At 39.0% G+C, this 13,083-nt stretch overlaps 1 protein-coding gene across 2 annotated transcripts; it reads left to right on the top strand.

The window, feature by feature from the left end:
- The first annotated feature begins 1,773 nt into the window (after positions 1-1,773).
- On the top strand, positions 1,774-11,056 carry slc17a8 (solute carrier family 17 member 8). 2 transcript variants are annotated; one of them, XM_041038362.1, is made up of 12 exons: positions 1,774-1,978; positions 3,367-3,622; positions 3,818-3,936; positions 5,480-5,594; positions 6,001-6,088; positions 6,863-6,949; positions 7,931-8,073; positions 8,226-8,375; positions 8,499-8,631; positions 9,339-9,449; positions 9,813-9,940; positions 10,418-11,056. In XM_041038362.1, exons 1-12 carry the CDS (start codon positions 1,878-1,880, stop codon positions 10,745-10,747), a joined length of 1,761 nt encoding a protein of 586 aa, XP_040894296.1. In that variant the 5' UTR covers positions 1,774-1,877; the 3' UTR covers positions 10,748-11,056. The 2 variants fall into 2 exon arrangements, with proteins under 2 accessions (XP_040894296.1, XP_040894297.1); XM_041038363.1 differs by lacking the exon at positions 8,226-8,375.
- Positions 11,057-13,083: the final 2,027 nt, after the last annotated feature.

Raw genomic sequence — 13,083 nt, 5'->3', positions numbered from 1 at the left:
CTTCACAAGGGGGGAGTTGTAGGTTTCAGCAGTGAGGATCACTTCCGCGTTCAAAAAGCTGCAGTTCCTCGGCTGCCGCTGGGGGCTGGCTCCAGAACTGAGCAATTCTCCATCGACCCCCCTGTTAAAATAGTCAATTTTACAGCCTAAAAAAACATATTTACTGCCTGGTACATTTTTTGTTTTTGTTCTCTGTTGATGGTTTTCACCTCCGTGAACACTGTGGGGGGTTGAATTTTTTTGTACCACAACCGCTTTAGTGTTATTTAGGCTTGTTCCAAACACTAGATGGCAGTCATGACCTGTTTAGAAACAAAAAGCCTTAAGGATCGTTCTTGTTCACACACTCTTTGGGTTCATATTCAGATATTACCCCCATAGGCAATTTTACAACACAAGTCCATAAATTACTTTCAGACAAATGCTAAATTCAACATTACTATTGTTCAATCTAATTATACAGTTACAGCAAAGTATTAGAGTTGGGTCAGACAGTAACAACAAGACTGCAAAGTTTCTTATACAGTTTATTTAGTGGAAAGTAATATGTGAAATATGTGTAGATTTATTTATTGCTTCTATTTGGGGATCTGCCATTGTGGTTATAATTACCACCATCATCTATTAAAACAACACATTTAGGTAGATCAAGCAAGTTCATGCATCTAATTTTCATGCCATAAAAGATTGTACCAAGAAAGAAGAAGGCAGTTCTGTTCATGTTACCTGTAATGAAGCTGTGTTATCTCCAGAATAAAGAACCCTATTTATTGAAAGAGTGTCCAGTGGGACAGCTGGAGTACTGTAACTACCGTGAGCCCACTCTGCAACAGCCCATCAGTAAAACAGACTCTTAGGGCTCAGGCCCACACCATTGACCCTACTGTTTAAATTTTAAAATCTCAATTTCTCTCTCTCTCTCTCTCTCTCTTTATTTATTTATTTATTAATTATAATCTGTGAAATTCAGTTTCGAAAATTATGAGTTCCCCCTGCTGGGAAAATAAGCATTTCAGAGAAAATCCTTTCAGTGTGAAATGATTATTAACATGATGTTGTCTCTAAGTCCATGAACTATACAGATTTATGGTCGTAGCTATGATTCCATCACTCCTTTATACATGCAGAAAATAGGAAAATCTGACATGTAAAAGCTGGCAGAGAATGGGAGAGTAAACCCAGAACTTGAGGCTCTGTCTTAGGTTTCACCTGCTCAAATTTTTACAGCGCAGCCGTTTCTCTTCAACGCAACTTGTCAAACTCATGCATATTTAATTGTTCATCCACTGGGCTGCTATCAGATGAACTTAACTAGGTGAAGGGGTGGTTCTGGGGAAACGATGATGATGATGATGACGGTGAAGATGATGATGTGTAAGGCAAGGGGCTGGGTTTTGGAAAACCAGCTAACACCTGCCCCTCCTCACCAGGAATGGATGGGTTATGAGATGGAGAGGAGATCTAAGCGGATCATTCAGTCCAGCTGCAGACAAAGAAGGCTCACAATGCCTGGAGACTAATAACTGGATTCTACGCTTTTATTTGCTCTTGCCCGAACTTATCAATCTTGGATGGATCTTTGGGAGATTAAACAAGTTCCAGAAGCTCTGTCTGAATGGTACTGTGGACAGAGGAATACTTCAACATTATCCCCCCTCCAGCTCTCCTCTGAATCATCTCTGAAAAGTGGAGAAGAAGGTCCTTGACTCTTGGCACCACTGAAAGGTGGAGCCAGCCACTGGTGCCACAAACTCAGCGAGGATGAAGAACAGCGTCTAGTGGATTTTTATTCAGTCTTTTCCCAGAACAAAGTGTGCTAGTTAGGTATCAAGAAACTGTTTTGAGATAAAGGTGGAGATAAAACCTAGAAAACAAAAATGCCTTTTGGTGGGTTAGCAGGTTTGAAGGAGCAGGTGCTTAAGCCTGGAAAGGAGGAAGTGAAGAACACTGTGGGCGACTCTTTAGGAAAACTGCAAAGGTGAGCGGCTTTGTATGGAGAATGGTGGGAAGGAGGCATGAAGACTGTGTGTGCAGGGTGTTTAATCCAGAAATACTGCTGGACGGCATGTAATAAGCTCAGTCTTTTTGCTCATTGTCCACAAATTCAGGGTAGAAATTTTTTTTAAACAAGATTTCTAAACTAAGAGTGGCGGAAATATCCACTGACTGAGAGCCTGGAGGCAAGTACATTAAGCCCCAATGTGTTTCCCGAGATCCCGACAATAAATAAATATTTGATTCTTGTGCTTGCTAGACATTACTAGTGATGTAATCACAGATTTTATTTTAAGACGTTAATACATATTTTATATCTAATACATATTTCACAGAGGGATGTGTGTGTTGTGGTGGGATCATCCACATATAAGGACGTTTGTTGTCATTTTAAGAGATAAAGCACTAAGTGGGCAATTTCCTGGAAGGAGAGTTTTGTGTGTGTATCATTAATGTGTGTGTGCTTATTTCATGTAGAATAGGAATGCAGTTACTTGCATTACAAACAAGTGGAACATGGGAAAAAATGTTAGTTTTTGCTTTTGATTAATATGGATTCAATAATAATAATAACTATAATAATTGATCATGATCATTTTATATTTTGAAAATGACAAGTTGTTTTTCACTTCTGTGTAAATTATTGCGATTTTACTGAATCACAACATGGGATAGAATTAAATAGCCTCACCCATTTACCAAAGTTGATTGCATCTGGTGAAACGATCTGATCTAATCAACTGAAGATATGTTTTTTTTTGCAAAAATTTATGTCACACTTTTCATCTTGCAGTTTATAGAGGTGAGGTGAAGAGTTTTATACTGATCAGAAACAGAAGCGTGTGTGTCATCTCACTGATGTCACTGCAGGCTTTTTAGACTAGTGTCTTAAGTCTATCAGACAGGCTATATTTCTGACTTGTTACATTTTTAACTGAGAAAAATACAAAATATGACCTGACAAACTAGATGTCACCACTTTAAAGACAGTCATCATCAAACACTGATGTGAAAAAAGGAGGTTTGAGTACTTAACAACAAAGATGGGGCAGGGTACATGGTAATAGAGATGTTGTGACCTTTTTAGTTGTGTGTCTTGGCCTCATCTCCTGACCTCTGCAAGAGAGCGGAGAGACTTGTGTTATTGTGCTGTTTTGTTGCCACAGAATCAATAGAATAGGACATAATCATGTGAATATTGCACAAAACCACATTATGTAAATACTTGTATGACTTCAGTTTCATATATTCAGTTTAAAATAGCACAGAATTTAGGCCCATGGGACACTGAAAGTAGATAATATGAATAAAAATAAATATTTTTATTTCAGACTGAACAGATAACCATTTTTCCTGCTACTTGCTCCTTAGGAAAATAGATGGTACCAATGTAGAAGAAGAGGACCACATTGAATTGACGGAGGACGGGTGTCCAGTGGCATCATCACCACGTCCTGCCCCACTCCTGGACTGCAGCTGTGGCGGTCTCCCTAAACGCTACATCATCGCCATCCTCAGCGGACTTGGCTTCTGCATCTCCTTCGGCATTCGATGCAACCTTGGTGTCGCCATTGTGGAGATGGTGAACAACAACACTGTCTATATCAATGGGACTCCAGTACTTCAGGTAACTGGACCAATAGAACACAACCTCTGGGTTATTGGCTTTTTAGGACTTTGTATAATGTGTGTTTCTTTCTTTGTTTCTTTGTTACATAATTGTAAAAAGTGTGATCCTCTTTTTTTTTCTTTTTGGTACTGATATTATTTCATTCTTATAATTCTTCATTTTCTTCTGAAAGCCCTTTTTCTCCTTTTCCAGAAAGCTCAGTTCAACTGGGACCCAGAGACAGTGGGGCTGATCCATGGCTCCTTCTTCTGGGGATACATTGTCACTCAAATCCCTGGTGGTTTCATCTCCAACAAACTCTCTGCCAACAGGTCACATGCACTTCATGACTTCATGACTATTCATAGTTTCAACACTGTAGTCTCAGATGATTTCTAGGTTTTGGATTGTTGGTTTGAGAAAACAAGCTATTTGATGGTGATAATTGGACTCTGGGTGCTTGTGATTGCCATTTTTCACTTTTGTCTGACAATTTATCAACCCTGAAAATAATTGTTGTCTTTTCTGAACTTTTTTCCTTAAGGATTATATCAAGTCATGGTTATGCAGCCCATATGTTAAGAAGTGATCACAGGAAGGGACTTAAAAAAAAACAGATAAAGGTCTGGGAGGAGAACCTCCTCAGTCCATGCAGTTAAAGGGTTAAAGCTGTACGGTGTGGTGAGCGGTGCTGATGGAGCAGATAGCAATCCTGTAATAAAAGCTTCACAGGAAAAGAGGACACGCCACTGACAGAGTTAATAATGAAAGATCCTGCCTCTGATTTCTTTCAGAAACACCAGCCACTGGAATATTACAAGTGTCACTTACACACTGTTTTGGAAAAAGAGCAGGAAGGGGGGATGAGGTGGAGGAGAAAAGAGAAGGGAGCCAAGTGGCACCATGGTGATGAAGCAGAAACTTGTGGATTGAAAGGGATGTCTTTATCTCAGTCCATGAAAGGCAGAGGCGTGAGATCTGTCTCATTATGAAGCTGACTGAGATGCTTTGACCGTCAGATATTTGGAGATATACTGCCTGCCAATATTAGACATCTACAGTAGCTTTCAGACATTGGGTAGCATGTGTGTGTAGTGTTTCAACATGTTACAGACAAATCTGAATAATATCTCAATGAGCAACAGCTAAGGTGCTAAAGTGTTATTGCAGGAGTCTGTAATTTCCTAATAACTTCCTAATATTTTCTAATTAAGTGTGTTCCTGCCCTGTTAAAAGACTGTAGGTTAGATCATCAATTAACCAAAATTAATTAATTGGAAGTGTACCAATGAAGTACTGCCTCTGTTTTCCCTGTAGTTAATGTCAAATAACATCATTTGGTCAAGGAAAAGGCTTTAAAAGAATAGTTAAGTGTTCTGGTTAGATGAGATCGATAACACTTATAAGTAGGCCTGACACACCTAAGTATATGTTAAGATAAGCATAAAGACTGGAAAACTGTACAAAGGCAATATAATCCTGCTACCAGTATCTAGTTGTTAAAGTACATCTGATTTGCATGTTTTTCTCAAGCGAAAAACAAAAGTGTTGGAATGGCAATTTGCCGTCTTGGGGTTATGTGGTGGTTATGATAAATTGTCTTTTTTACACTTTGGTTTTAGTGCACATTAAACAAGTAAGATACAACATGTTAACATGTTAGGTGGATTTTGTTAACCTCTGACCAGAGTCAGGTTCGTTTTTCCTCCTCTTTCCTGTGCTTATGCTAAGCTGAACTAACTGCCTGCTGGCTGTGGTGAATGAGCATATTTCCCAAAATGTCACACTATTCCTTTAAATCTATAAGTGATACAGGTGGACACTGGTGTTACAGCCTCTGTCACACAAAATAATGACATTCCAGTTTTTCTACAGGGTGTTTGGGGCTGCCATTTTCCTGACATCAGTGCTGAATATGTTCATCCCATCAGCAGCAAGGGTCCACTACGGTTGCGTCATGTTTGTTCGCATCCTGCAGGGCTTAGTGGAGGTAAGAGCAAAAACATTGGAGGCAAACTAGTAAAAAACGATGAATGGGAAAATAGGCATATTTGTTTTTGTGCTGAGAAATAGATGAGAGGATTGATACCGCTCCCATGTCTGTATGATAAATATGAAGCTATTGCCGGTAGCTTTGCTTAGGGACTATTTCACTGCTCCCATCCAAGAAATAGTCTGGCACGTAACCTTTGTAAAAACATAACTTGTTATTTATTGTACAGATAGGAGACAGGTGTCAGTCTTCTCATTTAACATCTATCAACATTAAAAAAAAAAGCACATGAGCGTATTTCCCAAAATATCAAACTACTCCTTTAAAGCATTTCCAGATGTATCCAAGGTTTCTTCAAGTCAAACTTTGACCTATGACATCTTCCACACCATGTCCCTGCTAGGGTGTCACCTACCCAGCATGCCATGGGATGTGGTCCAAATGGGCGCCACCTCTTGAACGAAGTCGACTGGCCACCACTTCATTCTGTGGTAAGCGATGCTTCTGTTTCCTCTTGTGCAAATCCCCCAGAATGCTCAGCAAACCCTCCCAAACTATTTCACTCTGATTAAAAAACAACTACTTACTTGTTCAGCTTACTCAGCCTTACAAGTCAGAGTGTAGCTGGTCAGTAAATGGATGTGGGAGAGCTCATTTTGTTTTGCAGATGTAGGCCACTGCTGTCCCTCCTGAAATTAACCATGCTGCACTTTAAACTGGTACCATGACAACCCGTGCATCAAAACCCTCTTGACATTGTCTGTAAATGAACACGGCTCACCTGCGTACGCTGAAGGAGCGTCTCCATTTATTCACCTAGATGAAGTGTCACATTGCTTACTGTCCAAAAGCACTCTTGTGCTCCCTGCTCTATTCAAAATAACAGTGTTCATGAATCTATCAGATAATAGAAAACACATTAAAACACCCTTTCTGTCAAGGCAGAGCCAATGACTCATTTTGACAGCATTTTTTCAATTAAACTAATGTGTTTCTTTTATGTGATTTTTATTAAGACACATTTTCACCATAGAGCATAGGGGGTTTTTTTTGTTTGATTGAAGGCACTATAACCACATTAAGTTCAGTTGTTTATAATATGCAAACTTGTGAAAAGGAAATATAAACAAGAGACAACATGTTTTTTTAGTATGACAATTTTGTCTGAATGTTTGAAATCTTTTTAGTTAATTATCACTGAGATCCTATGTTACTGCTGGCATAATAATACCTTGGGGTTGAAATCTGACACCCATTGTTCCCAGGATCCTATGCAGGAGCAGTGATCGCCATGCCTTTAGCGGGCGTGCTCGTTCAGTACGTTGGCTGGCCTTCTGTCTTTTATATCTACGGTAAGATAGATTTTAAATGAACATATGATAATAATATGTATCATATAATAATATGGTAAATGATCTAATAAATTCATTTGGTGCCACTTAATAAACGTTAGTAAGTTTTAACTAATGGTTTTTCCAATGGTTAATAAATCATGCTGTTTTATTAAATAAGTTGTAAGCCTTTAATAAGAACAACCTTTGAGTTGCCAGGTTGTGGAAAAAGTCCTCTGGCTGTGGTTTATCATCCAGCAGGACACTTATCTTTTTAGCTCATTAATTAACCTTCTAAGGGACCACTTTTGTGGAGAATGTGGACAAAAACCCATTCATTAACAACTTATCAAAATGTTTACCTGCAGAATTGATGGTTTGTTAGAGGACCAGTATTTATTTAGTAATTACCAACATTATTACTAAACACCAGCCAGAGGGTTGTTTATAACGGATCTATAAAGCATTAGTAAGCCATTAATAAAGCCATTAGTTACAACTTATAAGCCCTATATTTGAATATACATTTACAGGGAATCACTTAGGATGTTGATCAGATGTTGAGTCATTAGATACACTAGATGTCAGTTTAGTGACATGCAAAGTGGCTGTCTTAATCCCTGTCTAGCATGTTCCTCTTTGGCTCTTAGACTTTGTACGCTTTGCACAATAAGCGTTATCTGAATTGCTTTTGAGTTTGATTAAACTGATTAACGCTCACATAAAATGCAAACCATGCCACAGCGTGTTTTAATAAAAATCTACTTTGGTTCTGCTGCGATATAATCTCATGATTTATTGATGTAAATTAGCATTTTCCTGTCTGGGCTCTGTGACTCATACCATCCTCATTTCATTTTAATAATGAAAATTCTTGTGGTCCAGAGAAGGTCTGGGCTTGTTTTAATTAGTCTGTCCAGCCCTCAAGCTGCTCTGTAACACAAAACCTTCTTTACAAAGATAATTTAATTTACATATTTGTCGCTGTCCTTTCACAAAAAGGTGTCTTTGGGATCTTATGGTATGTCATGTGGCTTCTGCTGGCATATGGAAGTCCTGCTGAACATCCCACAATCACTGACGAGGAGAAGATGTACATTGAGTCCACCATCGGTGAAACAGTCCACCAAATTAGTGTAACTGAGGTGTGTGTATGTCAAATGTTGCCAATTTCACCGTACAGCACTGTACACAGTGCAGTTTTTTTAATCATTTCACTAAAATCCTGACACGCACACACACACATATATATACATTGCATAAACGGCATACACTGATTTCTGTCTCCCAAACACAGAAATTCAAGACTCCGTGGCGTCGGTTCTTTACCTCCATGCCGGTCTATGCCATCATTGTGGCCAACTTCTGCCGCAGCTGGACCTTCTACCTGCTCCTCATCAGCCAGCCGGCATATTTTGAGGAAGTCTTTGGCTTCCCCATCAGCAAGGTTGGCCTCACGGTGTCACTGCAGCAAATCAAATGACAATGAGAAACATCCACACAGACACAGATTCGTCATCACAGGACTTGTTTACTTTGTTGTTGCCTGAATGTGTGAACTCCCACACAGGTGGGGCTCCTGTCTGCTGTCCCCCACATGGTGATGACAATTGTGGTTCCGATTGGAGGACAGCTGGCCGACTTCTTACGCAGCAACAAAATCATGTCTACCACAAATGTGAGGAAACTCATGAACTGTGGAGGTATGTCATGGTAAAGAAGCACAAACACATTTTATCCTTTTTAATCTTGACACTGGAAACTAAGTGGCTCATTCCTTGGTTTTGTTATATAGCCTCCAAAGCATAAATCTTCTCTAAAATCACTGTTGATACTTCATTAAAAAAACAGCGATTGAACACTATAACATAATTAAGATAAGACCTTTTTGATCCCACAGCAGGGAAATTTACTTGTTAGGCAGCTCACAAGAAAAACAGGAAAAAAGAAATAAAATGCAGAAAAACAAGAAGTGTGCATGCAATTCAAGCACAAAAAATGTGCAAAAAAAGCATATTTACAATCTAAGAAAGTTAAGTTAAAGATACAAAAAACAGTAAAAACTGGCTGTATACAAATTTACACGATGATGGAGGAGTGATGAGTAGGATACTGTGAGAAAGAAAAAAATTTGCACAATTCAGTGGAGTATATTTGAGGAGCTTTTTCAGCAGCAGTATTATGGTTGTTAGATTTAGGTTTTGACTGTTTTCAACCATCCATGTATTAGCCAGCTCCCCAGGAACATGTTTCTGTTGTAAATGAGTCCTGAAGGAATAATGCAGGACTCTTCTGAAACCTCAGATTCATTTCTTACAAATACATGGTATACATTTTAACTGGAATGATTTATTTTGCTGTTCCTTATGTGTACTAATGGCCCATAGTCTCTGGCCTTGTATTTTCACAGGTTTTGGTATGGAGGCTACCTTGCTACTGGTGGTCGGGTTTTCTCACACTCGAGGGGTCGCCATCTCCTTCCTAGTTCTGGCCGTAGGCTTCAGTGGATTTGCCATCTCAGGTACTGCCACACCTGCTCCACAGAAATGTCTGGGTTTTACCTGAAATTCAAGATTTTTAGTTTTGTTTGTCTCTATTAAACCAAAAACATGAGGGTTCTGTTTCAAAAGACTTATCTAAAAAATGAACAGCACAACTTTTCCTTCTAGTGTGATGCAGTATACATGCCAAGCCTTCACACAGGCCATTCTCTTGAATATTTCAGAGACTGTTGTCATGGCAACAAAAAATCAAAACCCGTATGTGGAGCTAAACCGTGTACAGTTTCACAAAATATAATGTCCAAAAATCACGAGATTCCCCATTGTCATTGTCTGTCGCCATTCACAGTGATTAGATACTGCTTTGTGTACTCTGTTGTTAGGTTTTAATGTGAATCACCTGGATATCGCTCCTCGCTATGCCAGCATCCTGATGGGCATTTCTAACGGGGTGGGAACGCTGTCTGGAATGGTGTGTCCCCTGATTGTTGGAGCTTTGACTAAACACAAGGTATAATGGACTGATTTGTCACCTTTTTTCATATACAGTATTTTAACATATATTTATTAGTTGTTGCACCAACAACTAATGAATAACATGCTCATATCTTGACTGTAACTGAATATTTTTGCTTAACAGTCCTTTGTTTTTAATTATTGTGTGTAAAGCCCAGTTCCCTGTATGTGTAAAAAAAAAGCTGAAATTGAAACTGTGTTCCTCACTGAGCTTTTCCCCGGGGACATGTATGAAATATATTAGGATTACATACAGCAACACTGGGTTGCTGTATGTAATCTTGCACCTATCAACAGTTACTGTTAATAATTTATAGCGCTGCAAAATTTATTATACACATTACAGTTGTAGTATTTCCAATGCCATGAGTAATTCAGAGGATTTACATTCTTTCCTCAGTGGTACATCATTGAAAGATTAGTAAGTCTGCTTCTGTCAGGAAAGTCATTGATACTATTCATCTTCCCGCAGACTCGTCTGGAGTGGCAGAATGTCTTTGTTATTGCAGCCATGGTGCATTACTCAGGCGTCATCTTCTACGCTATCTTTGCTTCGGGAGAGCAGCAGGACTGGGCCAACCCTGAGAGCACAAGCGAGGATAAATGTGGCATTATTGATGAGGACGAGCTGGCTGAAGAGTCAGAGCTCACCAGCGAGAACACAGTGGCTCCCCAAAAGAGTTACGGAACAACAGACAATTCATCCGATCGAAAACAGGGCTGGAAAAAGAAGAGAGGCATGACCATGCAAGAGGAGGAGGAACATTACGGAAATGGGGACTACCAGGACCGGTACCAGTGAGACCGGACTTCCCAAACACTTAAATCCAGTCAAAGATGAAGGTTCAAATTCTGTGGAAATGTCCGAAACATCGGCGAAATGGCGGAAGAAACAGCATCACATGTACCTCAAGACCACTCTTTTACATTTGTGGTCACCACATAAGTTTAAATGTAATGTACTATAATGTCTGCAGGAAAAACAAAATCATATGGAAACAACAAAGTCAAACATAATTCTTTTTAGAAACCCACTTGTGAAAAATGAGAAAGAAGGAAACATCAGCAAGAATGATGAAACTGAACAGAAATTGAACAGTAAATTTAATTTACACTGACAAATACAGTACACTAGTATGAATAATATAATAGACAGTAAACCACAGACCACAGATCCATGGACCAGCTAGTGCTGTGTTGAAAACACATCAGAAACACATATCAGAGGCAGATTATCAGTGGCAGAACCAGACTTTACTTTTCCTCCAATTTGTGGTGATCGTACTCCGTCTGTGCTTCAAACCTTGGCTGAACTTTTACGTAGCTTACTTTTGAACCATGTGAACAGTTTTTGACATGTTATTGTGTCAGCTATGCAACATGTAAAGAGACGTGCTTCTGGAATGTAATAATGGGTTTGACAGCAGACCTCAGTGTTAATGTAATGATCCTTATTGTTTTGTTTTTTTTTTTGTTTTTTTTGGCTTGTATGTATTTGCTGTTGCTGAATGATTGCACTCTGTCACCGCTTTGCTCGCCCTCCTTAGTCTGAGCAGATCTCAGTGCACCATCTGTTTGTGAGGCACTTCTTCTAGCGTTATATCAGCTTCATTATTTATAGGGCTCTGAGCTCATAATGGGACAAAATGGATGGTGAGCTCAGCGCTGACGTTATTCCATGCAAAATTTAATGTAACTCTATTTAATCTTCTGCTGTTTGTCTTTTTGCAACTTCTCAATGTTTGATACAAGGAGACCCAGTTTGTTTCTAAATATAAAGTAGGGGTAATGATTCACCTTGATCATAAAAGAGTTTAGGAAAATTACGCTCACTCTTCATCAGCACTGCTAAAGAAGTCAGTTTTGTAAAGTAAATTATTATCTTACTGTTTGAGAGAGCAGAGATTTGATTTTTAACACTTTCTAATTAGCACCAGACATTTAAACATCTCAGGATGAATTGTCTAAACCAAATTTCATGGCAATCCATCCAGAAATCCAACAGTTGTTAAGGGATTTCACTTGAAAACATTATGTCAACCTCATGGTTGGCGCTAAAGGAAAAGTCTGGGTATCACCAAAGTCAGTAGGCTACATCCTCTGGAGACCATGAATGTCTGTATAAAATTTAATGGCAGTAGCATTTGTTGAGATATTACAGTCTGGATCAAAGTGGTGGACCAACTTACTGACACTGCCATCCCTGAAACCACAAAGGAAGAAATAAACAAGCTGAAAAGAAATGCTATTACCTGTTTGTGCCTTCTCACTCTAGTAAAAGTAGAGTTCATATTTTGTTTTTATTGATTTCCTCCACTACAGCTCATTTTCACCCTTAAATTATTAACACAAAGCTGTCATAAAGGCAGTATATCATCCATACCAGTTACATTCTTGTTATTTCCTGTAACCGTGTGAGAGTATAAGCTGTCCCGAGCAATGCCTGTTTATGTTAGTGTGCTTAAATTAGACATTTTTAAATATTCCAAAGGTCGCTCTGTTTCCCATCACACTCTAGTAAACATCCTTTGTCTTATCTGTCTTTATCAGCCTTCTTCATTTTCACCATGGAGGATAATTACTGGACTCCTCACTAGTGTCAAACTTGCTTCTCCAAACAACTCTTGCTTGAAAAGATGACAGCCAGAGAGAGTATTGAAATATTTATCATATACATGTTTAACAATTATAAATAAGGCTTTCTGTGCATTTGGTGATCTATAAAAAGAGTAATGTTTTTTCCATCTTTCATGCTGATGAAAAGTTTCAAGGTTACAGACTTTGCTCCCGGTCGTCCTCACAGTGTTCTAAAGACCTTGAGAGCATGTGGCTGTTATGTCACTTTCCAGGGCGTGTGTGTTTCTGGTGTTTCAAGTGTATGTTGCTCACAATACGGTCTGTCTGGGATAAGTAACAAAACACCAAGGTGAAAGGAAAGACAAAAGCCCAATCCAACACCTAATATATTTTCCTGTCTTCATTGTGCGAGATGGCTAGAGATATTTAAATTTGTTTTGAATTAACCTCATCCATACTTCTGAGAGCCTTGATTACTGTACATGTAACTTAGAAATATGTTCAGTGGAGTTGTGTCTTTCCCTTCCCAGAGGCCATCTCTGCCAGCTCATTCCTCACATG

This window comes from Toxotes jaculatrix, chromosome 5 (genome assembly GCF_017976425.1).
Source record: "Toxotes jaculatrix isolate fToxJac2 chromosome 5, fToxJac2.pri, whole genome shotgun sequence".
Taxonomy (NCBI): Eukaryota; Metazoa; Chordata; class Actinopteri; family Toxotidae; genus Toxotes; species Toxotes jaculatrix.
Note: the sequence above shows the minus strand (reverse complement) of the source record. Positions and strands in the feature narration are given on the sequence as shown.

Coding starts and splice junctions, on each gene's coding strand:
- slc17a8 (XM_041038362.1), top strand. CDS start 1,878: ATGCCTTTTGGTGGGTTAGCAGGTTTGAAGGAGCAGGTGCTTAAGCCT. Junction 5,595..6,000: donor TCCTGCAGGGCTTAGTGGAG/GTAAGAGCAAAA, acceptor TGTCCCTGCTAG/GGTGTCACCTACCCAGCATG. Junction 8,074..8,225: donor ACCAAATTAGTGTAACTGAG/GTGTGTGTATGT, acceptor TCCCAAACACAG/AAATTCAAGACTCCGTGGCG.